The 27511-nt window shown below is 36.3% G+C and overlaps 1 protein-coding gene across 1 annotated transcript; it reads left to right on the plus strand.

Annotated features, from left to right (window-relative positions):
* Positions 1 to 1763: 1763 nt before the first annotated feature.
* Positions 1764 to 27511, plus strand: LOC114490407 (DNA repair protein RAD51 homolog 3-like). Its single transcript, XM_036017282.1, is given in 11 exon segments — positions 1764 to 1974; positions 4652 to 4771; positions 4774 to 4909; positions 5606 to 5776; positions 7714 to 7843; positions 12518 to 12649; positions 17924 to 17990; positions 18917 to 18977; positions 26089 to 26149; positions 27318 to 27372; positions 27375 to 27511. Coding segments are annotated over 11 exon segments (1110 nt in total). The 5' UTR covers positions 1764 to 1856; the 3' UTR covers positions 27434 to 27511.

Raw genomic sequence — 27511 nt, forward strand, 5'->3', positions numbered from 1 at the left:
ATTTAATATAAAATGTTTTAAATAGCTTACCAATTAAGTCATTCAATTCTTCTCTAAAAAAATATTTGAGAAAACCTGACACTATAGGAAGATGCTATAAGCCTATAATCCTATAGTCTCTCACACACACACACCCACTGGGGATGGACCAGCAACACAGGCATGTGCCCCACCAGGGATCCGGCCCAACACAAGCATGTGCCCTGATGGGAATAGTACCCCTAATTTCTTGGCATAGAGGTCAACACTCCAACCGAGCCACACTAACCAGGGTGATTATGCAGGGGCTTTTAAAAAATCTTGAGAATGATGATGAAAACAATAATTACAGACAACTCAGGTGTCAGAATAAGATAGAGATAACAATTGTAGAGCTATAGATACAGTCAACTACTGGTAGTTTCTTAACTCTTCAATGCCAATAAAACACCATTCTAAACGCGACAGAGCCCACTGAATTTGACCAAACTAACTGAAGAGCTATATTTTAATGTATTAATGCCATCTCTTTTTCACCCAAGGCCCTGGTTGCTTAATAAGCATAAACGCGAATTCTCCCTGCGGACAATTTACATGAAATGCCCACTGTGTGCCCGAATGTGGATAATACTAGAGGTTATGCAACGTATTGAGTGGCAAACAAAATACATTTTAATCAGCCCTACCAGACCTTCTCTGCCATACCAAATTGGGGACAAACAATTCTCGAATTCTGCCCCCATTTCAAGGGAGCTCGCGGTAGAAAAAAGAATACTAGGCTTTAATTGTGGCTTCAAGAAAACTGTACTATGAGCTCCTGTGTTCTTTTTTCCCTCGTGGAATTGTTGCGAGCACTTGAAATGGGTAGGATTTGCTAACGTGGTCAACATACTTTTCCTTTCTTAGATATTATGCATTTAAGGGCTCTAATTTGCACTATTTAGGGAGTTCTTTTAGAAAGAGAAGTTGAAGCTAAGAATTGTCCCCCAGTTCCAAAAAGAAATCGTAACTCACCTAGGCAAGGAAAGACTTCGCAAACCACCTCTCAAGTCTCTCGAGGTCCTGTTTCAGAAGCAGTCCCTTCCAAACTCTGTACCAGAACAGGAACTCTTGTGTAGCCCAGCTACTCCATCTCAGAACAGCGGGGTGCCCATGCTCAACCCACTACGGGAATATTACCTGCTTATTTTTTCCAGCTACCTTTTAAGCTGGACAGGCCGTTAAGAGTCAACGGTCTCAGAATTCACCTTTTTCAAACTGGACTCGCGGAAAAGCGTGGGTGGAGGCCGGACTTGGGCGCGGAGCAATCCTCGCGGAGGTGGCGGGCTAGCCCACAATTCCTCGCGAGGGCGAAGGCAGGAAAGATGAGGGGTCAAACACAGGGACAACAGGCGAAACAGGCTGAGACTGGAACCCTATAGTGGGGACAGGAATTAATCCTCATACATCCGTTTCATATTCCAAACCAATAACTGGCCAGTGTGTGCGCGCAGTATTCCCACTCAGGCAATCATTATTACCAAGCCTGAGGTTTCACCTAATGGGCCAGGGCAAAAGTGAGGAAATGTGGTGCTTAGGGTCCACTGAGCCTGGATCCCTATCTTAAGTCTCCATCCATCTTTTTACAGTGAGAGTGTGCTTTTAATGCGGAAACTGAAGAGGGATTTGGAAGATTCACGGCAGGAATAACGCGGCCCTGTGGAAATTAAGTATGCCTCCGCAGAGCGGCAAAGCCCAAGGCCACGTGCCGCCAGACGGGAGACCCCGCCCCCCCGCTTTACGCCTGACGTCACGCGGCACGGCGCCGGCGTGCGGGATTCGGCCGTTTTGAGTTTAGCAGCTGTTAGCGACTTCGCGCGTAGCGGTCTGGCTTTGAAATGCAGCGGGATTTAGTGAGTTTCCCCTTGTCCCCAGCAGTGCGGGTGAAGTTAGCGTCTGCAGGTTTTCAGACGGCTGAGGAACTCTTAGATGTGAAGCCCTCCGAGCTCAGCAAAGGTAACTACTCCCGACCTTAGGCTGTGGGACTTGGGCCGCCGTTAGTACTGCTTCTATCTGTTCTCCCGCCGTGAGGCATCAGCTCAGTCTCCGCAGCTGTGGCCCACGGCTGCCTCTACAACGCGAAAAGGCTCCTTGACGACCCTTAAACATGGTTTGAATGGTTGGAACTGTGGCCCTGGAAACATTTATTAATTGCTTTCTGTGTCAGTGCCTGCTGAATGCTCTGAGGATTATGTCATTTACTCTCAGAAGAGTCCTCTTACGTGGGCCGTGCCCTATACACAGATGAAGGACCTGATTCTTGGGGAGGTTCAGTGACTTTTCATGATGGCTGGGCTGGGAAAGTTGTGGAGCAAGAATTGAAACTCACATAGGTTGTCTAATTTTTGCTGCTCCAAATCCAAGGGGCAGGCACTAAATTTAAGAAACAAAGGATTCGTTATAGGGCTAGAGGACAGTAAGAAAAGGAGTAGAATCCCCAGAATCTGGAGAAAACAGTAGGAAGAAGACATCATTTCTTTTATGTAACTCGCTAAAAAAATCCAGAACCTAACATTCCAGAACACTAGATAATACATTGGTGGGACCCAGTGCATCCTGAGGCATATAAAAATAAAGCTGTCGCCCTGGCTAGTGTGACTCAGTGTTGACTGCTGGCCTGTGAATCAAAGGGTTGCTGGTTGGATTCCCAGGCAGGGCACATGCTTGGTTGCAGGCCAGGTCCCTGGTAGGGGGCACTCAAGAGGCAACAACACATTGATGTTTCCCTCTCTAAAAAATAAAAAAATAATAATAAGGCTGTCTTGCGGTCAGTCTCACTGTGCACATTATGCTATGGTATGCCTAGAACTATAGTGTCAAGATAGAACAGAATTTTAAGTCATTGCTCTTAATGTAAAATAAGGTTTCAACTAGCCACTCAAGAATAAATGTAGGCCTAATGTTAACTATTGTTTTAAATCTGAAACTGCACATTGTGTTCCCCAAAGTTTTATGGGCTCTCTTTCTTTCAACAAGTTGGTTTTACAAAAAGAAATGAGAGAATACGAATGATAATAAGTTAACAGTTGTTGAGCCTTTTGGATGTCCTGGTATTCTACCAAGCTTTTACATGTATTGTCTCATTCCCATTTTATAGAAGGAAAACTCTGAGACGCAAAAAAGTAACTTGCCCAGATATGGTGACCACGTAGTCAGTGGTGCAGTTAGACTTTACAGACCTGTGTAATCTGACTCCAGAGTTCAGGTTCTTTTTTTTTTTTTAAGATTTTATTTATTTTTTAGAGAAGGAAGGGAGGGAGGAGAGAGAAAGAGAAGAGAGAAAGAAACATCAATGTGAGGTTGTTGGGGGCTGTGGCCTGCAACCAGACATGTGCCTTGACTGGGAAGCGAACCTGTGATGCTTTGGTTCGCAGCCCATGCTCAATCCACTGAGCTACGCCCGCTAGGGCCAGAGTTCAGATTCTTAAATTGGTTAGGATTTTCATTGCCTTATTACCATTATTATTACTTATTAGCACCAAATTTATAGTTCATATCCTTACCAAATCAAGCACTGTATATCAAACTCATAAGTGATACCATTCTCACGATTATTTCTTTTATTAGCAGCTTGTATTGTAATTATCATTTTCTCAGGCTATATTGTTAGATAGGAATGAAATTGTGTAGCTGAGGCAAGCATAAGGGTATGTAAAATATTTGTGCATTAAATAATTGTTCTCATTAGTTTGCATTGCTACATGAATTTTTCATGCCATTGTTCCAATGAAAAAAAAAATTTTTAAGATTTTATTTATTTCTAGAAAGGGAGAGAAACATCGATGTGAAAGAGATACATCCATCAGTTGCCTCTCTCATGCCCGCAAATGGGGGCCTGGCCTGCAACCCAGGCATGTGCCCTAACTTGGTATTGAACCAGTGACCTTTTGATTTTCAGGCCAGCACTCAGTCCACTGAGCCACACCAGCCATGGCTCAATGAAAAGTTTTTATTATGAATATAGCATGCACTTGCACTTCTTAAAGTTGCATTTTGTTTTAGGCAATTAAAGAGGCCATTTTCATTCTCTTCTGAAAAATAATTTGTATACCTTACAAGAGCAAGATAATTATGGCTTTAGTTATTTCGGTCTTAGACCAAAAGGGATAGTAAAAGGACTGACTGCTAGTACATTTTTATTTCTACATCCTGAGACACTTTTGTAGGTACTTAGAAGTGCTTTAGAGGTTTAGGTTTTTGAATTCTGTTTCTGAGGTAATAAATCTTTGAAGTCATAGAAATACCTTTATTAATTTGAAAGGCTAAATAGCTAAAGGCTAAATGGAATGTTACATTTTCACGCTTCTCTATTCTTGGCATCACTCTTGTTATCTAAAAATTAAAATTAATGAAGAAATCTGGTTGGTGTGACTTAATGGATTGAGTGCTGGCTTGTGAGCCAAAGGGGTCACTGGTTCAATTCCCAGTCAGGGCACATGCCTGGGTTTTGGGCCATGTCCCTAGTAGGGGGCACATGAGAGGCAACCACACATTGATGTTTCTCTCCTTCTTCCCTTCCCCTCTAAAACAAAGCTTTAAAAAAATCTTTAAAATTAGTGAAGACAACCAAATAGCATGTTATACTGTTTTAAATCTCTAAATTTGGGGGGTGTTTTTCTTACTCTACTTTCAGAAGTTGGTATATCTAAAGAGGAAGCCTTAGAAACTCTGCAGATTATACGAAGAGAATGTCTCACAGATAAACCAGGACATTCTGGTACAGCTGAATCAGGCAAGAAGTGTACAGCACTGGATCTCTTGAGCAGGAGCATACCCAGAACTTCATAATTACCTTCTGTTCAGCACTAGATAATATTCTTGGGGGTGGAGTACCCTTAACCAAAACAACAGAAATTTGTGGTGCACCAGGTGTTGGAAAAACACAATTATGGTAAACTAAAATGTTTCTTTCTTAAGGGTGGGCTTAATAACATTTTGCGTAATAGAGTACCATGCTGTGGGTCTATAGTCAGACCAAAAGAGGCATGTACATGTTGGTAAATTTGTTTTGTGTGTATATACAACATCAAACAAAAGCCAACTTAACATTTATGTTACTTTACCACCCCAGCTTGATAAATTGATACATTTATTTTGATATCAAAAAATCTTTCCTTTATAACATTGTAAAGTAGTCATTAGGATAAATAAGCAGTATTCTACTTTATTATATAATTAATTCCTGAGAATATCCTTGAAAGTCAAATGTTTGAAAGTATATTTATGTATAATAAAGGAGTTCATTCCCAGGGACCTAAAAAAATCACTAAAATTTCTTAATCACGATTTTATAGGTGCACTCTTTCCCTAATCCAAGCATCAGTTGATTCACATATACAGGGTGAAGGAAAAGTAGGTTTACAGTAGTTCATATAAAAAATAATACAAGAATAAACTGTTTCATATACTCCCAACTGTATACCTACTCTTGCTCTACCTTGTATTTGGAGCCATGGAGAATCAGCCATCTTTGTTGTCTGGGGCAATATATTTAGTGGTACCTAATGGATGGGATGTGGAGTTCAAAAAATACTACCTTAGAAGATCATGATAATGATTTATTCATTTGACTTCTTTCTCTTGATAGTATGCAGTTGGCAGTAGATGTGCAGATACCAGAATGTTTTGGAGGAGTAGAAGGCGAAGCAGTTTTTATTGATACAGAAGGAAGTTTTATGGTTGATAGAGTGGTAGACCTTGCAACTGCCTGCATTCAGCACCTTCAGCTTATAGCAAAAACACATATGGGAGAGGGTAAGTTAGCACGTGATTCTCTTTTTTTCTGTGTAATAAAAAATTTGCATTCGGATTCATCCCAGGCCCTAGCAAGAGAACTTTTGGAAAGTGAAACCTAATGACTCAACAGTGTACTGGTGTTAAATTCTCATATCCCTCTTAGAAAATGAGAAATGCCACAACCTGGATTGGCCTTTTATGGCCCTCACTTGTTACTGCAGGAGCTGTAGGGCAAACCTTTGTGTAAGTATTTCAGTGTATGACCTCAAGTCATACTTTGACCTGCCAGGTGTAAATTAATTTTGTTGGAGACTTTAATATAAGTGTTGTCTCAATGCATTCACTGTATTCAATGCATTCACTACATTGACTTGCATCCTGGTTTTTCAAAAAGCAAAGGTAGTTTAGAAAAACCATGTCTGGAAATATTTGGAACATGAAGCTGACTGACCTTTGGGGATATGAATAGTATGTAATTGACTTCATGACTATGTTAATTATATTTCTAAAGTGTTTGGGAAGGTGTTTTTTTTTTTAATATTTATTTGTTTTTAGAGAGGAAGGGAGGGAAAAAGAGAGAGAGAGAGAAACATCAATGTGCAGTTGCTGGGGGCTGTGGCCTGCAAACCATGCATGTGCCCTGACTGGGAATCAAACCTGCGACACTTGGTTTGCAGCCCACACTCAATCCAGCCAGGTCTGGGAAGGTTTTTTTGCATTTATCATGTAGAAATCAAGTGTTTGATTTAACAAAAAATTTAAAGGTAATTTATATTCAAGTTCTTTCCTTTCAATTACTTATAAAATTAAATGGTTTTCTGGCTTGACTGTTTTGGGTTTTTTTAATTTTTGCTTTGTTTAATTTTATTTTTTGGATGTGCAGTCCTTATTCTTTCTGTAGAAGTTTTAAAAACAATGTTTTTTTATATATGCTTGTAATTCCTTTGAATGCTTATAATCTTCCCTGAGCAGTGCGGCTGAGTTTGTTGGGTGTTGTCTCCCATATGAGAGGCAACTGATGGATGTTTCTCTCCCTTTCTTCTCCTCTCTAAATAAATAAATAAATAAATAAATAAAATGTGTTTGATCAGCTGGGTTTTCTTATTTCTATGGGAGTGCTAGGGTGTTTTTCTAACTAATGACCAGTATATCTACTGAAAAGTCCTTAAAGCTACTCATGTTACAATGTATATTTGTAATAATGTCTTAAAATATTGTAAATACTGTAGGTGCAAATATAAACACTGGGATATAAACCTTTTAGTGATTGGTATATGACTAGGTGTTTATTTTTTAGTGAAAAATGAACTTTTAAAATGTATATTGCAATAGGCAATGTTTTCTGAAATTTAATTCCTGGGGTTTTTTTTTTTTATTTGTTTTTGCAGTGGGGTTAAACTTAACTAACATTTTGAAATGCAACAATTTTTAACTGGTTTTTCTCTGAAATATGTACAAAGCCAAACTGGGTATTTTAAAATCCAGTCTAAGTTGGGAATATCATTTTATATCATTGTTTCTACTTTAATTATCAAGATATACTATGGCATTTAGGGGAAAAATGCTTCTTTTGGACACTTTACTTTTAACTGTTGGTTTGTAGTCCTATTTAAAAAAAACCCACAGAGAAATTCTATTCTACTTTTATTCAAAAGAAGCCAATAATTAGAACTATGAAGAGGTAGGCATTAGAATTAGTTGTATATGTGTATAAACAATTTCTAGATAGCCTAGTACATAAGGAAACAGTAGGAAAGTATTATTATGAAAATAATATGACAGGAATTATAAAATGATAGTTCATAGTAATTTTGCTTTAATTTTACCATCTTTCAATTAAAGTTAAGATTTTTGTTAGTGAAGCATTTGTTTTTCAAAGGTATTTTTTATAGTCACCAATATTTCAAAACAGGTAACACTAATTATTTTAAGATTATTTTGTTGTTTATTTCAGTGCACCCCCAAGGCTTTGGAGAATTCACTCTTGAAAAATATTCTTTCTCATATTTATTATTTTCGTTGTCGTGACTACACAGAGCTATTGGCACAAGTTTATCTCCTTTCAGACTTCCTCTCAGAACATTCGAAGGTATGGCTCAAATGACTGAAATAATATAACTTCCATATTTGCCATGTATAATACACAACCTTTTTGCCCACATATTTGAGGGAAAAATAGGGATGTGCATTATTCATGGGTAGTACCTGAAGTACCTTGTATTATTCTGTGTTTTGTAAGTATTTGTTACATAAAATTTTTTGTACCATAATATGTTAAAAATAAATGCTGAAATTTCTTTATATTACAAAAAAACAAGTGTCCGAATATAAATGAGTTAAAAATTGAATTAAAAAATTAAAACATTTCATTTAAACCTGAAAGTTTGGGCCAAAACATGGGTGTGCATTATACACAGGAGAACATTATATGGCAAAATACGGTAACTAAGTATCTTTGAAGGTGTTTGGTTAAAGTGAAAAATAGTAAATAGTACAGTGTCATAAGTAGAAAATCTCTTCCTTTCTTGTCCTACAACTTATTAATGTTTAATTTATTTAGCATGTATATATAAGGAAGAAATTGAGATAATATAGAGTGTCCACTGCCAGTAATGGTGGAGTAGCTCCTATCAAACAAACTGTATAGAGAGGTATAAAATTGAAATTAAACTTCCCTTCTTCTGCTGCTTCCTGGTATCTCTTCCCAAAGTTTGACCACTATTAATAGTTCCTTGTGTGTCTTCTCAAAAAATTTTATGCATATTACAATATCTAGCACCCCACTTTTTAACATTTTTTATGGGATTACATCGTAATATTGTTCTACACTTTCTATTTTGGCTTAGTGCTTTGCATATTTTTTTGTATCATTACATACAGATAGACCTTATTTTTTTTAGAGAGAGGGGAATGGAGGGAGAAAGAGAGGGAGGAGAAACACTATGTGAGAGAGAAATATTGATCAGTTGCTTCTCGCATGCCCCCCAACTGGAGACCTGTCCTGGCAACTCTGGCATGTGCCCTCACCGGGAATTGAAACCAGCAACCTTACCATTTTATAGGCCTGTGTTCAATCCACTGAGCCACACCAGCTAGAACTAGACCTCATTCTTTCAGCTGCATATTTCATTTTAAGAAGGTACTTTGATCTAGTCCTAAGGTAGCCTCCCTCTCCCCCACTACCTGCTTATTCTTTGTCATTTTCACCCACATTTAGCATCTTTTTTTAAAAAGATTTTTTAAAAATTTAATTTTACAGACAGGGAAGGGAGGGAGAGAGAGACACATTGATGGTGAGAAACAGCATTTTGTTGCCTCTTTACACACCTTAACTGGGACCTGGTCTACAACCCAGACATGTGTCCCTGACTGGAAATTGAATCATGACCTTATAGTTTGCAGGTAGTGCCCAACCTGCTGCTGTGCCACACCAGTCAGGGCATGTCTTTTTTCTTTTTGATCCTCACCTGATGATTGATTTAGAGAGAGGAAGAGGGGGAGAGAAAGACATCAATGTCAGAGAGAACACCAAGCATTTGCCTCCCCTAGGTGCCCTAACCTGGATTGAACCTGCATCCTAGGTATGTGCCCTGACTGGGGATCAAACTTGCAACCCTTTAGGCCAATGCTTCAACAAACAAGGCACTTGGGCAGGACCAGTTTTAGTATCTTCAGAGCTCCTATCACTGTCAGAAAATATCTTACTTATGTATTTGTTTGCATGTTAATTGTCTCTTACTCCACTAGAATATAAGCACCAAGAGAGCAGGAATCTTGTCTCTTATTCCCCAATGCTTATAACAGTGACAGGATATACTAGGTGTAAATAAGTATTTGCTGAATGAAGGAATGCATATTCTAAATAAAAGATATGAAAATGGCTTACAGCTCTGGCCAGGCAACTCATTTGATTAGAGCGTCATCCATATACGCCAAAGTTGCGATTTTAATCCCTGGTCAGGGCACATACAAGAAGCAACCAGTGAATACGTAAATACACGAAACAACAAATCAATGTTGTTTTTTTCCCTCTCATTCTCTCTCCCTCCCTTCCACTCTATCTAAAAATAAATATGCACCGGCTGGTGTAGCTCAGTGGATTGAGCACGGCCTGGGAACCAAAAGGTCACTGGTTCACTTCCCAGTCAGGGTATATACCTAGGATGTGGGCCAGGTCCCCAGTTGGGGGCATGTGAGAGGCAACTGATTGATGTATCTCTCACACATTGATGTTTCTCTCCCTCTCTTCCTCCTTTCTCCTCTCTCTGAAAATAAATATATCCATTTTTTTCTTTAAAAAATTAAATTAATAAACTTAAATATATATATATATATATATATATATTTAAAGATTTTATTTATTTATTTTAGAGAGGGGAAGGGAGAAGGAGGGAGAGAAACATCAATGTGTGGTTGCCTCTCCCATGCCTCCTACTGGGGACCTGGCCGACAACCCAGGCATGTGCCCTGACTGGGAATTGAACCAACCCTTTGGTTCACAGGCTGACACCCAATCCACTGAGCCACACTAGCCAGGGCAACTTAAAAATATTTTAACTTTTTAATTGTATCGCCCTTTTTAAAAAAGATTTTATTTATTTTTATTTATTTTTAAACATTTTAAAAGATTTTATTTTATTTTTAGAGAGAGGGAAAGGAAGGAGAAAGAGAGGGAGAGAAACATCAATGTGTGGTTGCCTCTTATGTACCCCCTACTGGGGGGATACTGGGCCTACAACCCAGGCATGTGCCCTGACTGGGAATCGAACCAGTGACCCTTTGGTTCCCAGGCCTGTGCTGAATCCACTGAGCTACACCAGCCAGTGCATATTTATTTATTTTTAGATAGAGTGGCAGGGAGAGAGAAAGAAAGGGAGAGAAATATCAATGTGTGATTGCCTCTCACGTGCCCCCCATTGGGGCCTGGCCTAGGCATGTACTCTGACTGGGAATCAACGTGGAAGCCTTTGGTTCACAAGCTGGTGCTCAATGCACTGAGCCACAACAGCCAGGACAATTTTTTAAAAAAATTTTAAAACTTATACATTGCTTCTACAAAAGCCTCTTCTTAGCCTAATCCTTATTAGATAGAAAAAAAATATCTTACAGTTTTTCATTTGTTTACTCTTTATTATAGGAGGCATTATTTGGATTATATTAGAAATGAAACTGCCATGAAAATATTTATCATCTATAAGTAAATCTTGATTGTAATTCAAGACAGACCTGCCTCATGCTGAATTCTCTATTTTAACAGATTCTGTAATAGTTATTTGCCCTATTGTATATTTAAAATTAAGGAGAGCCCTGGTCTGTGTGGCTCAGTTGGTTGGAGCATTGTCCCATAAACTGAAAGGTTGCAGGTTTGATTACCCATCGGGGCACATGCCTACATTGTGGGTTCGGTCCTGGGTTGGGTACCTATGAGAGGCATCCGATCAATGTTTCTCACATCAATGTTTCTTTCCCTTTTTTTCTCCCTCCTTTCCCCTCTCTCTAAAATCAATAAGCATGTCCTTGGGCAGGGTAAAAAATAAAATCAATTTTAAAAATAAGGGGGAAAAGCATACCATTAATTAAGTTTTTGAAGAAACTAATATAATTTAATATTTGAAGAGTGTTTTTAACATAAAAAGAATCCTGAAGGTAAAAGTGATGTATTTAATTGAGAAATTTGAACCCTCAAAAGTGATTTTTTAAAAGATTTTATTTATTTTTTTAGAAGGCAAGGGAGAGAGAGAGAAACATCAGTGTGTGGTTGCTGGTGGCCATGGCCTGCAACCTAGGCATGTGCCCTGGCTGGGAATCGAACCTGTGATGCCTGGTTTGCAGCCCATGCTCTATCCACTGAGCTACACCAGCCAGGGCTCAAAAGTGATTTTTATCAATGTAAAATAGCTTTGTAAAGACTGTACAAGGGAGAGGGGCCAAAAAGCCCAATTTATTTATAAAAAGTGTGTATTTATTCCCTGACTAAACTTCAGTCACCCTCAAACTATTCTCTATTTGATGCAGATGTTTTTTCCACTGCTCAAAACAGTTTTTTAACTTGGCATTTTGTATTCCTTTTAGTCCTTCTGCCACTCTTTGTTTCACCTCTTCTGCTTCCAGAAGAGTTTCCCTTTGAAGATGTTTTTCTTCCAGGGAAACAAACAAGCAAACAAAAAAGCTGCTCTGGGTGAGATCAGTTGAATAGGGAGGGTGGAGCAGGGAGGTCATGTTGTTTTTGGTCAAAAACTGCTAAACACTCAGCACAGTGTGAACAGATGTGTTGAAAGAGTCTTCAGAAATATTCACCCATCATGAAATGGGCCAAATGCATTGAAAGAATGTTCAAAAAAAATTCACTGAAACCGAAGGAAGCCTCTGACGAACCACCAGCTGGTGGTACACTGTTACAGATGGGTTCCTTGAACACTCACCTAGCAGGGGAAGCCTCTACTACAAGGGGCCTGCCCTCCAGAAGATAATTCCAAGGGTTTTTTGGGTCTCTCTCATATAGTGGCAACTGATAAAAAATTGTAAATGCTTGTTTTTCTTTTTGCAGAATTACTTTTTTAAGGGGATAAATTATCAAACCAGAATACATTTTAACTTTTAGTGATTAGTGCAAAAAGCATTGGGGGAATAGATACATAATTATCTAAAATAAAGCCTTTGTAGAGTTGAAATAGAACACTGGATTTTAAGGGTTTTTTTGTGCAATGGGCTGTGCTTTTTTGATACAATTTTATTTTTACCAAACCTAATCTCTTTTCTTTAGGTTCGATTAGTCATAGTGGATGGTATTGCTTTTCCTTTTCGTCATGACCTTGATGACCTACCCCTTCGTACTCGATTACTAAATGGCCTAGCCCAGCAAATGATCAGCCTTGCAAATAATCACAGATTAGCTGTAAGTATAATTAGTCAAGAAAACTTTATAATAAAAAATATTGTATCAAGTATTAATTTCTAGAAGTAACAGAATAGAATTTGCCTAACTAAAAGCAAATAATACAGACATAGTTTTAAATGTACCTTTGTTTTGGTTTGGTTATTATAAAAAATTAATTCCAGTCACAAGTGTTGTTTATCATTTTTCTTGGAAAAATAATAGGCATAATCAAGGTGCCATATTTTAAAAATGGACTCTGATGAATAAATGCCACCTTGGGTAATTACAGTGTTTTTTATCTAAATATACTTGTGTTTTAGGTAAGCTCTTCCAACACTCCCATTTTTCTTTAACTGTGTGTATAATCACAGATTCAGAGAGAAAGGAATATTACATAGTGTGAGCAACCAAGATCTTTGGAGGCAGAGCTAACTCTTCTAGATTTGAAATGTGAGGACAGGGTAAAAGATAAGTTCAAAAATGAAGTATGCATTCCATTAATATCAATGAAGAGCCCCCACTAGGGGGCACTCAAGACTAATAATTCCTTCGGTTTTTGTTTTTAACAGAAATAGCTTTATCTTTTCTGTTTTTTTAAGTAATCCAAACAATAACAAAGAATACTATACAGTGTTTCAGGAGAGTAATGTAAATGTATGCCTACTAACATGGAACAAGTTATATTCAGATATATGATCAAGTGAAAAAATTCAAGTTGCATAACAATGTATTTCATAGGTCTACTTTTGAGAAAGATAAAAATTATACATGAACATTTATACTTATATTTATGAAGAACAATATCAAAAGGACCAGAGCATTAACAGTGGTTACTTCCAGAGACAGGATTTTGTGGGGTTGAGGGCATTCTTTCCTCTCTTACCTGATATTCTTCTTTGCTTGATTTTTCATTTCCTGGTTAGCAGATATAGAAGCATGTATGACCTATAATGATAAATATAATTTACAATTTTAAGTTATATGCTTGCTACAAAAATTTCTAAACAAAATTTAGAAAGTAAGCAATTATCTGTTATCTGGAGATAATTATTGTTGAGCTTAATATACATATTTTTCCAAACTTATTCTATGTGTATCTAAAACATGTTTTTAAAGTAAGATCCCATTATACATATTATTGTGCAAAGCAATATTTTGTTCACTTAATAAATTGTGAACATCTTTCCATATATACTAACTACTATATAGGCCTACTTTAACAGCTACAGAGTTTTTTGTTGTATGATTGTAAAAGTTTTTTTTTTTAAGATTTTATTATTTATGTCTAAAGAGAGGGGAAGAGAGGAAGAAAGAGAGAGCCAGAGCTGTAGAAGTTTTTTTTTTAAACTACTTCCTTACTGGTTGTCTTTAATGTTGTCTCCAGTTTTTCACCATTTAAATCATTGCAATCAGCCCTGGCTGCTGTGGCTCAGTGGACTGAGTGCCAACCTGCCATCCCAAAGGGTCACTGGTTTGATTCCCAACCAGAGCACATGCCTGGGTTACAGCCAGGTCCCAGTTGGGGGCATGCAGGAGGCAACCAATCTACATTTCTCTTATACATTGATGTTTCACTCCCTCTTTTTCTCTCTCCCCCTTCTTTCTCTAAAAATTAAATGAAATCTTAAAAAAACAAAAAAAAACCCCCTGCAATCAATAACTTTTATATACTTCTTTGTCCGTTCAACTAGTTATTTCTGGAAATACTAAACCAAAGGAATAGCTCTATTTTAAACATTTTGTTACATATTATCAAATTATCCTCAGAAAGCATGTTCCAAAGTATGTTTTCTATAGCAATGGATGGGAATTTTTGTTTTTTCCCAAGTCATTACCAACTTTGACTCTTTTAAATCTTTATCAAAGTGATGTGGAGTCATTTTAGAGATGCATTTATTTGATTATTAGCAGAAATGCTTGACAGTTTTATTAAGATATAGTTGACATACCATAAAATTCACCCTTTTAAAGTGTACAGTACAGTGGTTTTTAGTATATTCAGAGTTGTACAAGCATTGCTATTATCTGATTTTAGAGCATTTCCATCATACCCAGAAGAAATCCCTTTCCCATCAGCTGTTATCTCCACTGCACTTTCCCTGTCTGCTTTTTGTCTCTATGGATTTGTTTTTCGGGATATTTTCTAGAAGTAGAATAATGCAATATGTAGTATTTTATGCTGGTTTCTTTTGTTTAGCATAAGGTTTTCAAGATTCACCCATGTTGTGGCATGTATCAGTGTCCTTTTTATGTCCAGATACTTTTGTATTTTCTCAATATACCACATTTGTTTATCCATTCATCAATTGAAGGGCATTTGGGAGCAGAGTATTTTTAAAGCAATGAAGTTAATAATTTCAAAACAATTGTTCCTTCACTAGTTTAAAGACTTATTCCATAGGAGCTTGGAGTAATTACACAATAATTTTCATTTGGATCCTGGTACACCCAACATTTTTGCAGAAGTAGTGTAACTTTATAAATATTTGCTAACGGTGCAAATTCTAATTTGGGGATGCTGAACAGCTGTTAAGCAGTATGTTTATTTACATTTGCCTCAAGATATGGATAAACTACTCCCTAACCCCGTCTGATAGAACTTTTCTGCAAAGAGGAAAATGCTCAGTTTAATACAGTAGTTGTATGACTCTTGAGCAGTTGAAATATGGCTAGGGTTACTGAGGAACTGAATTTTTAGTTTTATAATTTAATTTTAAAAACTGTTTGTGGCTAATGGCTGCAGAATGAATAGTGCACCTCTAACAAGAAAGTGTTGGTATAAGTAATTATCTCAGTTGCTAGAGCTTAAACACTAGGTAATATGTACAATAAAGGGTATTTATATTATTCAGTATGTTGGGATGCCAGTTAGTCATATATTTCAGTTAATTACCAATTTAAATTCCTTCTTCTTCTAAAATTCCTGGCCTGAGGTAACACATGGGGAAGCCACTATGGTACTTAAGGGGAGAGGAACTAGAAGAAAGTCATGTCATCCAGTTGATGCCTAATTGAGATCTAGATGGATTACAGATTTCTCCTTTGTAAGATAAACAAAAATTTTAGGGTGTTACCACTGCAGTGGGAATAGCCAAACAACCTTTCCTTTTTCATTTTTCTTACAAAACTGATGCCTTTTTCAAAGTAGAACCTTTTCTCATTGCTTTTCATAGAAGTTCTTTTTTAATATATTTTATTGATTATGTTATTACAGTTCTCCCATTACCCCCCTTCATTCCCCTCCACCCTGCACACCGCTTCCCACCCAACTTTTCCCTCTTTAGTTCATGTCCATGTGTCATAAGTTCTTTAGCTTCTACATTTCCCATACTATTCTTGCCCTCCCCCTGTCTATTTTCTACCTACCATCTATGCTACTTATTCTCTATACATTTTCCCCCTCTCCTCCTCCCACTCCCCTGTTGCTAACCCTCCATGTGTTCTCCATTTCTGTGGTTCTGTTCCTGTTCTAGTTGTTTGCTTAGTTTGTTTTTGTTTTTGTTTTAGGTGTGGTTGTTAAGAATTGTGAGTTTGCTGTCATTTTACTATACATGTTTTTTTATCTTCTTTTTCTTAGATAAGTCCCTTTAACATTTCATAAAATAAGGGCTTGGTGATGATGAACTCCTTTAACTTGACCTTATCTGAGAAGCACTTTATCTGCTCTTCTGTTCTAAATGAAAGTTTTCTGGATAGAGCAATCTGGGATGTAGGTCCTTGCCATAGAAGTTCTTTATCAGTGACAGCTTGCAGGTAGTATTTGGAGGGAAGATCTGTATTGGGAGAATATTTAAAATAACTATTTCTGGAGAATTTTGGATAAAACAGTGCCGGATAATTTGACTTTTACTGTATTAGGTCAGCCTTGGACACTTTCATTTTCTCTACTTGAAAATTACTAATTTCAAAACATGGGATCTTTTCTATAGGCCACTATTTAATCCAAAATAATTAGCAATATTTTTAGCCTTTAGAGCCATCTGTGATTAAAGCACACCTGTATCTTTTGTCAGCAGGCTAACATAGTCATAATTTGGGGTAATTTGACCTGATTACTGGGTTTCATTTTTCCTAGTTCTTCTACTTATACTGTACATTCGTTGATTTTAGCTTTCTTCTCATAATTTTTTGCCTTAGTTTCTTTTTTATTTCTGTAAAATTATAAATCATAATTCTATATTCGTTTCTTCCCTAAAAATATAAGTAGTTGTTTAAGAATTCTATATTCTTTTGAATAAATATATTCCAGAGAGGCAACAGTGCTAAAGAACACAAATTCAGTCTTTCTAAGCTTTTGATTTCTCATATGTTAAACTAGAATAATAACAATAATAATACCTAATTTATAGAGTTGTTGTGGAGATTAGCTAAGATAAGCAAGGTAAAGTACTTAGCATAGTTTCTGTCATGTATTAAGTACACAAAAATGTTTATTACCACTATTGATGTTGCCAGTCCCGTTGGACTGGTTGGTCTTTTTGGCTTATACAAACCTTAATTTTAAAAGTGAGAATTTTGCCCTGGCTGGCGTAGCTCAGTGGATTGAGCACGGGCTGGGAACCAAAGTGTCCCAGGTTCGATTCCCAACCAGGGTACATTCCTGGGTTGCAGGCCATAACCCCCAGCAACCGCACATTGATGTTTCTCTCTCCTCTCTCTCCTCTCTCTCTCTCTCCCCCGCCCCGCTCCCTTCCCTCTCTAAAAATAAATAAATAAATCTTTAAAAAAAAAAAGTGAGAATTTTCCTGATTCTCCCAATTGTGAAGTTTTTGTGCATAGTCTCTTTAGACCTTTACATATTATCTATTTTATCTTTATTCTTCCACTTAAAAAATATTTATTTATTTATTTATTTTTAGATAGAGGGGAAGGGAGGGAGAGAGGGAGGGAGAAAAACATCATTGTGAGAGTGAAACATCACTTGATTGCCTCTCGAACTCTACTGTACCCACAACTCAGGCATGTGCCCTGAATTGAACTGGCAACCTTCGCTTTGTGGAACATCACCCAGCCAACTGAACCACACCAGTCAGGACTATTTCTTCCATTTTCATAATAAGAATTTCTTTGTTCTTATCTGTTAAAAAAGTTTTATATTCAGTAGACTCATGTTTTCAGATAACTACTCATTTTTGTTTGTAAGTTCTAAAAAATTATTAGAAAAGTTTTCATTGCCTAAATATGTCTTAGTATTTAGTATTAGATCATACTCAAAATACTAAAATCACAGGACTATTTACTTTATAAGTTTTAGAGGAGACTCATCTAATTTTCTCACATTTTGTTTTGTAGGTAATTTTAACTAATCAGATGACAACAAAGATAGATGGAAATCAGGCCTTGCTGATACCAGCATTGGGTGGGTAATAAATCAGATAGCCATTTTTGGTTAAACACACTTTCTCTACCTTTCTCATTTGATGCTTATTGAATACTGTAAACTCCATGAAAGCAGAGAGTTTATCTGTCTTATTCACTGATAAATATTAGCATGGAAACACTGTGCTCTTAGATACTGACTCATTTTTTTTCAGTTAACATTAATTCAGCATTTATTATATAGCAACTGCTGGGTCAGGTACTGAGCATATAATAGTCATACGATGATTATTTATTTATTTGTAGAGAGGGGAAAGGGGGGGAGAAAGAGAAACATCAATGTGTGGTTGCCTGTCATATGCCCTGTACTGGGGACCTGGTCCGCAACCCAGGCATATGCCCTAGAGTAGGAATCACACCAGTGATCCTTTGGTTCACTGGCTGGCCCTCAGCCCACTGAGTCACACCAGCCAGGGCCATATGATGCTTCTTGCCTTCAGAAAGCTCACTGTCTTAGGCAGGAGGAATGGTGAATCTATTCAAATACAAATTAGATAACAGTGAATATATTTATGATTTTGTTCCTAACCTTAATCATGGTTTTATTAGAATACAGTGCTTCAAGATTTATTTCTACTAAAATCTTTGAATATTGTCATAATTCTTGCTTTTTTTCTCATAGTCAAAAATATGTTAGTAGTCCTGATATATGAAAGAGTGATCAATATGTTAAACAATAAAGTTTTCTAAAGGCAAATAGAAGGTATTGATCTTCAGTATTGCCTTAAATACGTAAAACTCCATTAATCTCAGGATGTTATCCACATACCAGGTTTTAAAAAACTAAGTATACTCTTGTTATGTTAAACTAGGCAGAGTAAAACTGTATTTGACCAGAGGCATTCTGAGAGACTTACAACCTAGTCAGTAAGGCAATATGTAAGTATTATGTTCTTTTTCCCTCAGGGGAGAGTTGGGGACATGCTGCGACAATACGGCTGATCTTTCATTGGGATCAAAAGCAAAGGTCAGTGTAGAAACAAGTTAATAATTCTGAATATTGGGTTAATAACACTGAACACTTGTTAGTTTCTTAGAGCTAGTGCAGTGGATGACATCTACAGCGCCCTGTGAAGATAAAGCTTTTGTTACCTTGTCCTTAATCACCTAGAGCAAACATAGAAATGTTTTTATCTGCACATTTAGCTACATAGGAAATTCTTTGGAATATTTAAATGATGGGGTGCACCTGAAATGAGTAGGTGTCCAAGAAATGCTACCTTCTAAAGCTCTTAGAAAATCAAATACCATTTATTAGCCACACAGGAGGAGGTGGGTACTGTGTTCCTGGAAGGGATTGAAAGGAGAATAAAATGGGGACCAAAGATTAGCTTTAGGACTATTTTATATGGAAAATAGGGTAGTTCTTCCTACTTCCTTAATATATTTCTTGTATGAAATTGTGTCTACTTTTGTACTCTCTAGTATTTTCCTATCTTGCATTTGTTATCCATTTACTTACCTGGCTTTCACCACTATTGTTCTTTAAAATAAAACTATGACAGCATGAAACCTTTGTATTTTTTTTTAAAGCTAGCTGCTGAGCAAATGAACAAACCAGCTTTTATTTTCTTTAAAATAGGCAATTGAAAGCAGCAGAATCTTTTATTCTACACTTCTGGAAATGTCAGAATTATGCCAGCCTCTCTGCTTTGAGATTAATTGGTATAACATAGAGTACTTGGGTTTGAAATGTTCTAATAAAAGGGAGAAATTGAGACAGTGTGTGGGCAAAGATGGAAGAAGGGGATACTTAAATACATATTGGGTCTGGTCAGTGATATTGTTTATTTCTTTATTGAATTTCTTTGTTTTTCTATAAAATGAAAAAGATCATGCTTCAGCTCACCAAGTTAGGTTTTACTGACTCTGAACTCATAGCAGAACCAGTCACACATACATCTTTGGCAACTAATTCATACAGTTTGTGTCTCTTTTAAAGATGGCCTTTGCAGAGCTCAGGTGACTCTTTTTTTCTTTTCCATAATACATAGTGTTTTACAATTGACTCCCATCCCTCAATTCTATAAATAAGTCACTGTACAGTGGCTTCACAAAAAAATTTTTTCTCAGTAACAAACCCTGTTGTAAAGATTTGGCAATTTCTCCAGATGATTCTTTTGAACATATTGCTTATACTTTTTCAGATTTAGGTTTTCTGCAAAATGCATCCCACTAATGATCTTAGGAATTTCTCTTGAGCTAGTACACAGTAGTTTTCCACTATTGTTCTATTAACTATTCACTGGTAGGATACCTCTAAGAAATGAGGACAATAATAGAGCAAGATGTTTCCTTTTTATGCATTCATCAGAAGGAAAGGTTTGCCTTCTTTATCAAATTCTGTACATTGGCATTGGTTAGGTACCTATGAGATCAGAAAACCATGTTTAATTTTTGAGTAACCATTTTATGACTTCAACTTCTTAATAATTTTTTCCAAGAAATTGGAGAATAGTGTTGAGCATTAAATAGAGTTAGGGGAAAACTGTTCTATGAAAATTTTACTCTATCCCATGCTGTTATTTTAGTGAGTGCTTGCTTGTGCTAGGTATGTAACTGGGCACTTTATGTACATCATTTTATATTATCCCTTCAATAACTCTGAAGAATCTATACCTGTTATTAACAGAAGACCAAAGCCCAGAAGATTAACTGACTAGTAAATAATAGCTATCATCTGTTTGTTTGTTTTTTAAGATTTTAATTCTTATTTACTTACTTTAGAGAGCGGGGAAGGGAGGGAGAAAAGAGAGAAACTTCATTGTGTGAGAGATTCGGTTGTCTCTCCCACACCTCCAACCAGGGACCTGGCCTGCAACCCAGGCATCTGCCCTGACCAGTAATGAAACCATCAACCCTTTGGTTCACAGGCCACTGCTCAGTGCACTAAGCCACATTAGCCAGGGCTAATAGCTACCATTTATTAAATTTATTAACTGTTTTTTATTATGCTAAGCATTGTGTATATATAAAATTTCATTTTATTTTCCAAGTAACTCTGAAGTAGATAGTAGTATCCACATTTTATTCCTGGCTATAATAGAGTCCATTCTTTTTCTCCTATAATTACTGTTTCTAGAATGTAATTCTAGTATTGTGTTGATTTCTAGCAAATCTGAAGTTAAAGCTCTTACCCTCCTTTTAAAGTAATACCCTTTTTCTTCAAACTCTCTTTTTTCCAGGCTATGGATATATAAGTAATGTGTATACATTATCATAACCAGAAGTTGACCTCATGTAATAGAATTAAAATAGTTTTATTTTTCATTGTTTGAAACCAACTATCTTCAAGTCATTAAAAGTTGCATGAAGTCTTTTTTAAGTGTATGTTATTGATTATGCTATTATATTTTACTATAATATGCTATTATGCAATTTTTTCTCCCTTTATCCCTCCTCCACCTTGCACACCCTGCCCTTTAGCATTCTCCCTCCCTGTCAGTTCATGTCCATGGGTTGTACACATAAGTTCCTTGGCTTCTCTGTTTCCTATACTCTTCTTAACCTCTCACCTTCTGTTTTATACCTACCAATTATGCTTCTTATTCCCTGTACCTTTCTTCCCATTCTTCCCCTCACCCTCCCCACTGAAAACCCTCCATGTGATCTCCATTTTTCTGGTTCTATTCCTGTTATAGTTGTTTGCTTAGTTTTTGTTTTTTAGGTTCAGTTGTTGATAGTTATGAGTTTGTTGTCATTTTACTATTCATAGTTTTTGATCTTCTTCTATTTCTTACATAAGTCCCTTTAACATTTCATATATATAAGGGCTTGGTGATGATGAACTTGACATTATCTAGGAAGCACTTTATCTTCCGCACTTGAGCCCTTCCATTCTAAATGATAGCTTTGCTGGATAGAGTAATCTTGGATGTAGGTCCTTGCCTTTCATGACTTCAAATACTTCTTTCCAGCCCCTTCGTGCCTGTAAGGTTTCTTTGGAGAAATCAGCTGATAGTCTTATGGACACTCCTTTGTAGGTAACTGTCTCCTTTTTTCTTGCTGCTTTTAAGATTCTCTCCTTATCTTTAATCTTGGGTAATCTAATTATTGTGTCTTGGTATGTGCTTCCTTGGGTCCAGTTTCTTTGGGACTCTCTGGGATTCCTGGACTTCCCGGAAGTCTATTTCCTTTGCCAGATTGGGGAAGTTTTTCTTCATTATTTGTTCAAATAAGTTTGCAATTGCTTGCTCTTGTTCTTCTCCTTCTGGCACCCCTGTCATTTGGATGTTTTGGGCTTAAAGTTGTCCCAGATGTTCCTTAGCCTCTCCTCATTTTTTTGAATTCTTGTTTCTTCATTCTTTTCTGATTGGATGTTTATTTCTTCCTTTTGTTCCAAATCATTTATTTGAATCCCTGTTTCCTTCCTTTCTTTGTTGTTCCCAGTATATTTTGCTTTCTTTCTTTCACTTTGGGTAGCCTTTATTTCTTCTTTCATTTTGCAACCTAGCACAATCAATTCTATGAGCATCCTGATTACCAGTGTTTTGAACTCTGCATCAGATAGGTTGTCTATCTCCTCATCACTTAGCTCTTTTTCTGGAGTTTTGATCTGTTCTTCTTTTGAGCCATATTTCTTTGTCTTGGTGCACCTATTGTAAGGGGCTGGAGCCTTAGGTATTTGCCAGGGTTGGGCAACCCTCTTTGCTGTGTTGTGGCACTGTCTGTGGGGGAGGGGTCAGAGAGGGAACAATGCTGCTTGCTTGCTCCACTTTAGGCCCACTTTCCAACGAACTGTCCTATAAGGCTGGGAGTTTCTCCCCCATTGTAACCTGTGCCGTCTTCTACAGCTAGCTTTAAGTGTTTAGGTTCCCATACAGCCAGCCCTCCCTTGCCCACAGATCTGCTGCATTGGTATGTGTCCTCTCTGCTAGGCTGCCTGGCTCCCGTCTCCTGGCTACCCTACTGGTCTGGGTGAATGTTTCTTTAACTCCTTGGTTCTTGGAGTTGCATGCAGTTTGATTTTCTGGCACTTCTCGTTGTTTATTGTTTTTAAATTGGTTATCTTTTTTTTTTTTTTGGTTGTGCAAGGAAGCGAAGCATTTCTACCTACTGCATGGAATCTTGTATGTGGTTTAAATTTTTTTATCTTAAAGGATGGAAATAGAGATTTACATTGGGGAAAAATGGTTATGAAAATAAACACTTTCAATTTGAGCAGAAAACTAAAAACTTTGACTAGCTATCAGAGTTACTGAAGAGAATTGAAGTATCCCATCTCATGACATAGTGTCCCCATCTTTCTCCAGCAACACCTGAGTTTTACCCTTTGACTACTAATGGAATAACATTCCAACAGTTATTAAAAGATACTTTTGTCTCTATCCTGTGTATTGTACAGGTTTCCCTTCAATTTACATGTTCATAATCATATGAGGCTGAGATTGTTCAGAATTATACCACTCTTTGCCAAGAAGATCTGGTGGTAGAGTGGAGTAATATAGCAACACCCCCACATAGTATTTCATATGTGTACTCAGCTTTAGAGCACAAATGGTGCTTCTGTCTTGTTTCTGACCTGAACTGTGTAGTTCAGCCATATGTTAAGCTTCAACTCAGTTGAGGATGTGAGCCAAGTGATTCTTTGGTTTAGTTTGTTTTTGAAAAGATCTCTAGAGATGCATACATGAAATATACAATTTAATTTTTAAATATTTTCTTCTATTTATTTTTAGAGAGAGGGGGAGGGAGAAAGAGAGGGAGAGATACATCAGTGCGGTTGTCTCTCACATGGTCCACACTGGGAACCTGGCCTGCAACCCAGGCATGTGCCCTGACTGGGAATCGAACCAGCGACCCTTTGGTTCACAGCCCACACTCAATCCACTGAGCTATACCAGCCAGGGCTATACAATTTAATTTTTACTTAGAAATTTAAGGAAGATTTTCAACCTGAACACTTAATACCCATTTGACTTTAGGATTCTCAATGAATATGTAAATACTTCTTTAAAGCTTATTTAATTTTTCATTTTTTTTCTAGAAAAGTCAGAAGAACTAGGTCCCTTTTTGAACATGGTATTAGATACTAATTTTTCAGAAGGTTAGCTAATTATTATTATTGAATAACAAAGAGATTTTTTTAATAGGGTGGGTTAAAATATACGATGCTTCTATTTTTCTGCTATATTTTGCATTAAAGATGGAATATCAACTCTAAAAGCATTGCAAAAATTTATACTTACTCCCTATCATAACTATTCTTATATATTACTTGCCAGGTATTTTCTTTATGCATATAGTTACAATTATAGAGTAAATGACATTTTGGATTTTGCTGTTTTCATCCTAAAAGTATAAACCTAAAACATGGAGCTAGTGGACCATGATCTCTGACTGCTTCTCTTTTGAATTGTGCCTTAGTAGAGGGGCAATTTCAAAATTAATAAAGCAACAAATCATAAACCAAGATGGCCTTTTTGGGTTGTAAACAAGTCAACATTATATGTAAATGATCCTTTTAACTCTGAGAGTTTATTATTTTCTCTAAGTTAGTACACTTATATCTGTTTTTTTTTTAATTGTGGTAAAGTATACATAACATAAACCTTACCATTTTAACCATTTACGTGTATACTTCAGTGGCATGAATTATATTCACGGTTGTATAATCATCACCACCATCCATCTCCAGAACTGTTTCACCTTCTATACTGAAACTTTGTTCCCATTAAACACTAATTCTCCATTCTCCCCTCCTGTCAGCTCCTGGCAACCGCCATTCTACTTCTGTTTCTGTGAATTTGACTACTCTAGGCACTCAAATAAGTGGAATCATACAAAATTTGTTGTATTATGACTGATGTTATTTCACTTAGCACAATGTCCTCAAGGTTTACTGTAACATGTGTTAGAATTTCTTTCCTTTTTAAGACTGAATAATATTCTCTTATATGTATATGCCACATTTTGCTTATACATTCATGTGTTAAGACACTTGGATTGCTTCTAGCTTTCAGCTATTGTGAATAAGTTATGTCACTTTTAAAGCAATTTTAAAAGGCACTTTAAAAGGTTTTGCTTTTATATCTGTTGTCGTTACAGTATTTGAACATAGTAAGAGCTTAGAATTTTATTTTTCAACTACTTCAGCTTTAGTTTTATGTTACTTACTTTGTAGACTACATAATGAAATCCTGCCTAAACAGATTTTGTTCTGTCACAACAGTGATAGTTTTGGACATAATTATTTTGAAAGAATGTGTCTTGCTAGCTTATTTGTATTAGAATCTTACTAGTATATTATGAGTATATTAGTATAAGGAACATACTTATGTATATCCCAAGAAATTGTCTTAATAGTTACAACACCCCCCAAAACACAATTACTGGAGAAATTTTGAAGAATATAGATTAAAAAAAAAAACCTTTACCTTGTAATAACAATGTGGCTTTTTTATTGTAGCCTTTTAATAATTTTTCTATATATGTGTGTATATATACTCATAAATGCGGGATCATACAGCATAACTTTTATATTATTAATATTTTCCTACATCATTAAATATTTTCTCCCACTATATTTTCTTAAGCATAAATAGTATCTCAAGTACAAATAGTTTATTTCAGCAATTTTCAACCTTTTTCAGCTCATGGCACAAATAAACTAATTACTAAAATTCTGTAACATCAAAATATATTTTTTGTTGATGTGACAAAAAAAATACTTTTGGTATACTTTTGATTCATTCACACCAGATAGCTATTGTGTTGTATTTCTTTGACAATCTAAGGGAAAAGAGGTCAGTACCCCTGACTAAATAAACAGGTATTACATGTTTTAAAAATTCTTGCAGCACACTGGTTGAAAATTGCTGGTTTATTTGAATCAGTCATTGGACTTTAGGTTGCTTTAAAATTTCACTCACATAAACAAGTATTTTGTTAATATATGTAATAATTTGCATGCATACGTGTAGCTGTTGGTTGATGGGAGTACTTCTGATTTTTTTTTGCTTTGTGTGTCCTTAGAGAACAAAATAATACAATTATATTAAAACTATAAACTTATATTATCAGATCACTGAACTAATTAATTAAGATCATGTTTTGTGTTTATTTTTTTCTCTAAGCAGGTTGGCAACATTGTACAAATCACCAAGCCAGAAGGAATCTACAGTACTGTTTCAAATCACAGTCAGTATTATTTGATTCGAGTGTGATTTTGGTGTTGGTGGGCTATAATTATCTAAAGAGAATATTTATAAATTGCTTTTGTTAACTTCTCCAGGCAGTAAGCCAATTTGAGGACAGCTTTTGATACTGAGAATTATCCTCCAATATCGATATATTGATACACATATATATGTATACACACATGTAATAATTGAACTGAAATTTTTTAAAAGATTTTATTTATTTATTTTTAGAGAGAGGGGAAGGGAGGAAACATCAGTGTGCAAGAGAGACACTGACAGGCTGTCTCACACACCGCCAAGTGGTGACCTGGCCCGCAACCCAGGCATGTGCCTTGACTGGGAACCAAACCAGCGACCTTTCAGTTTGCAGGCCGGCACTCAGTCCGTTGAGCCACACCAGCCAAGGCTGAAATTTATTTTTAGAACTGAAGAAAGTTTTTGTAGAGTAATATGTTTCATGCCATGTGTAATGTCAGGGTATTAAATACTTTTAAGGTGCAAGTTGTTCAGGATTTCCATGAGACCAACTACCAACCTTACTCATTTTGGTCTGTAGATATTAAAGGTCTATCATAGCCACTAAATATATCCCACTTTAAAATGTTAATTTTCCTATAATTGTATATTATAGAATAGATTTTGACTAAAATATGCATATTTATCAATAGTTTTGAGCCTAATATATTCTTGGCATCTCATATTTTAAGGACAAGAACAGAAACAGATTCTGAAACTGAGCTATCTGCTTAGACTGTGCTCTGCCTAGGTACACTAAAAGTATTCTAATTGGAATACTTTATTTTAGAGTGTTTAGTTGTGAAAATAAGTTTGTAAAACACCTAAGTAATTATTACGTTATTTCCTTTCACTTCTTCCAGTAGTGTCACCATGAAGTTTGTAAGGGTTGTCTTTTAGAGAACATTTTTATAATGCAATTCATTTCTGTGTATGTGTATGTATAAAAAATATATATAAAATACTCTAGATATAAGATACTTTAGTACAAGTATTAAAGGTGTGAACATTTATCCTCTTTATTTACAGTGGTTGATAACTTCTTTCCTAGAATAAAGTAGCTCTCTTATCCCATTACTTAAAATGTTTGGAAGACCAATCATTATTTTAGGTGTTCTTAAAGCATACTTGCATATTTTTTCATCTTTCAGCCTCAGGGATTTAGAGATGCTGTTGTTGCCCCTGCATCTTCAATGCAAACAGAAGATTCCTGAATTCTCGGAAACGGTCACGAGAATCAGAGGAAGAACAAGAATCCAAAGACTAGTCTCACAGTGTGAGAGTGTGTGTGTGTATATGAGGTCTCTCTGAAAAAAAGTTCAGCCATTGTTAATATAATGAGAAT

Source organism: Phyllostomus discolor, unplaced genomic scaffold, assembly GCF_004126475.2.
Source record: "Phyllostomus discolor isolate MPI-MPIP mPhyDis1 unplaced genomic scaffold, mPhyDis1.pri.v3 mPhyDis1_scaffold_59, whole genome shotgun sequence".
NCBI lineage: Eukaryota > Metazoa > Chordata > Mammalia > Chiroptera > Phyllostomidae > Phyllostomus > Phyllostomus discolor.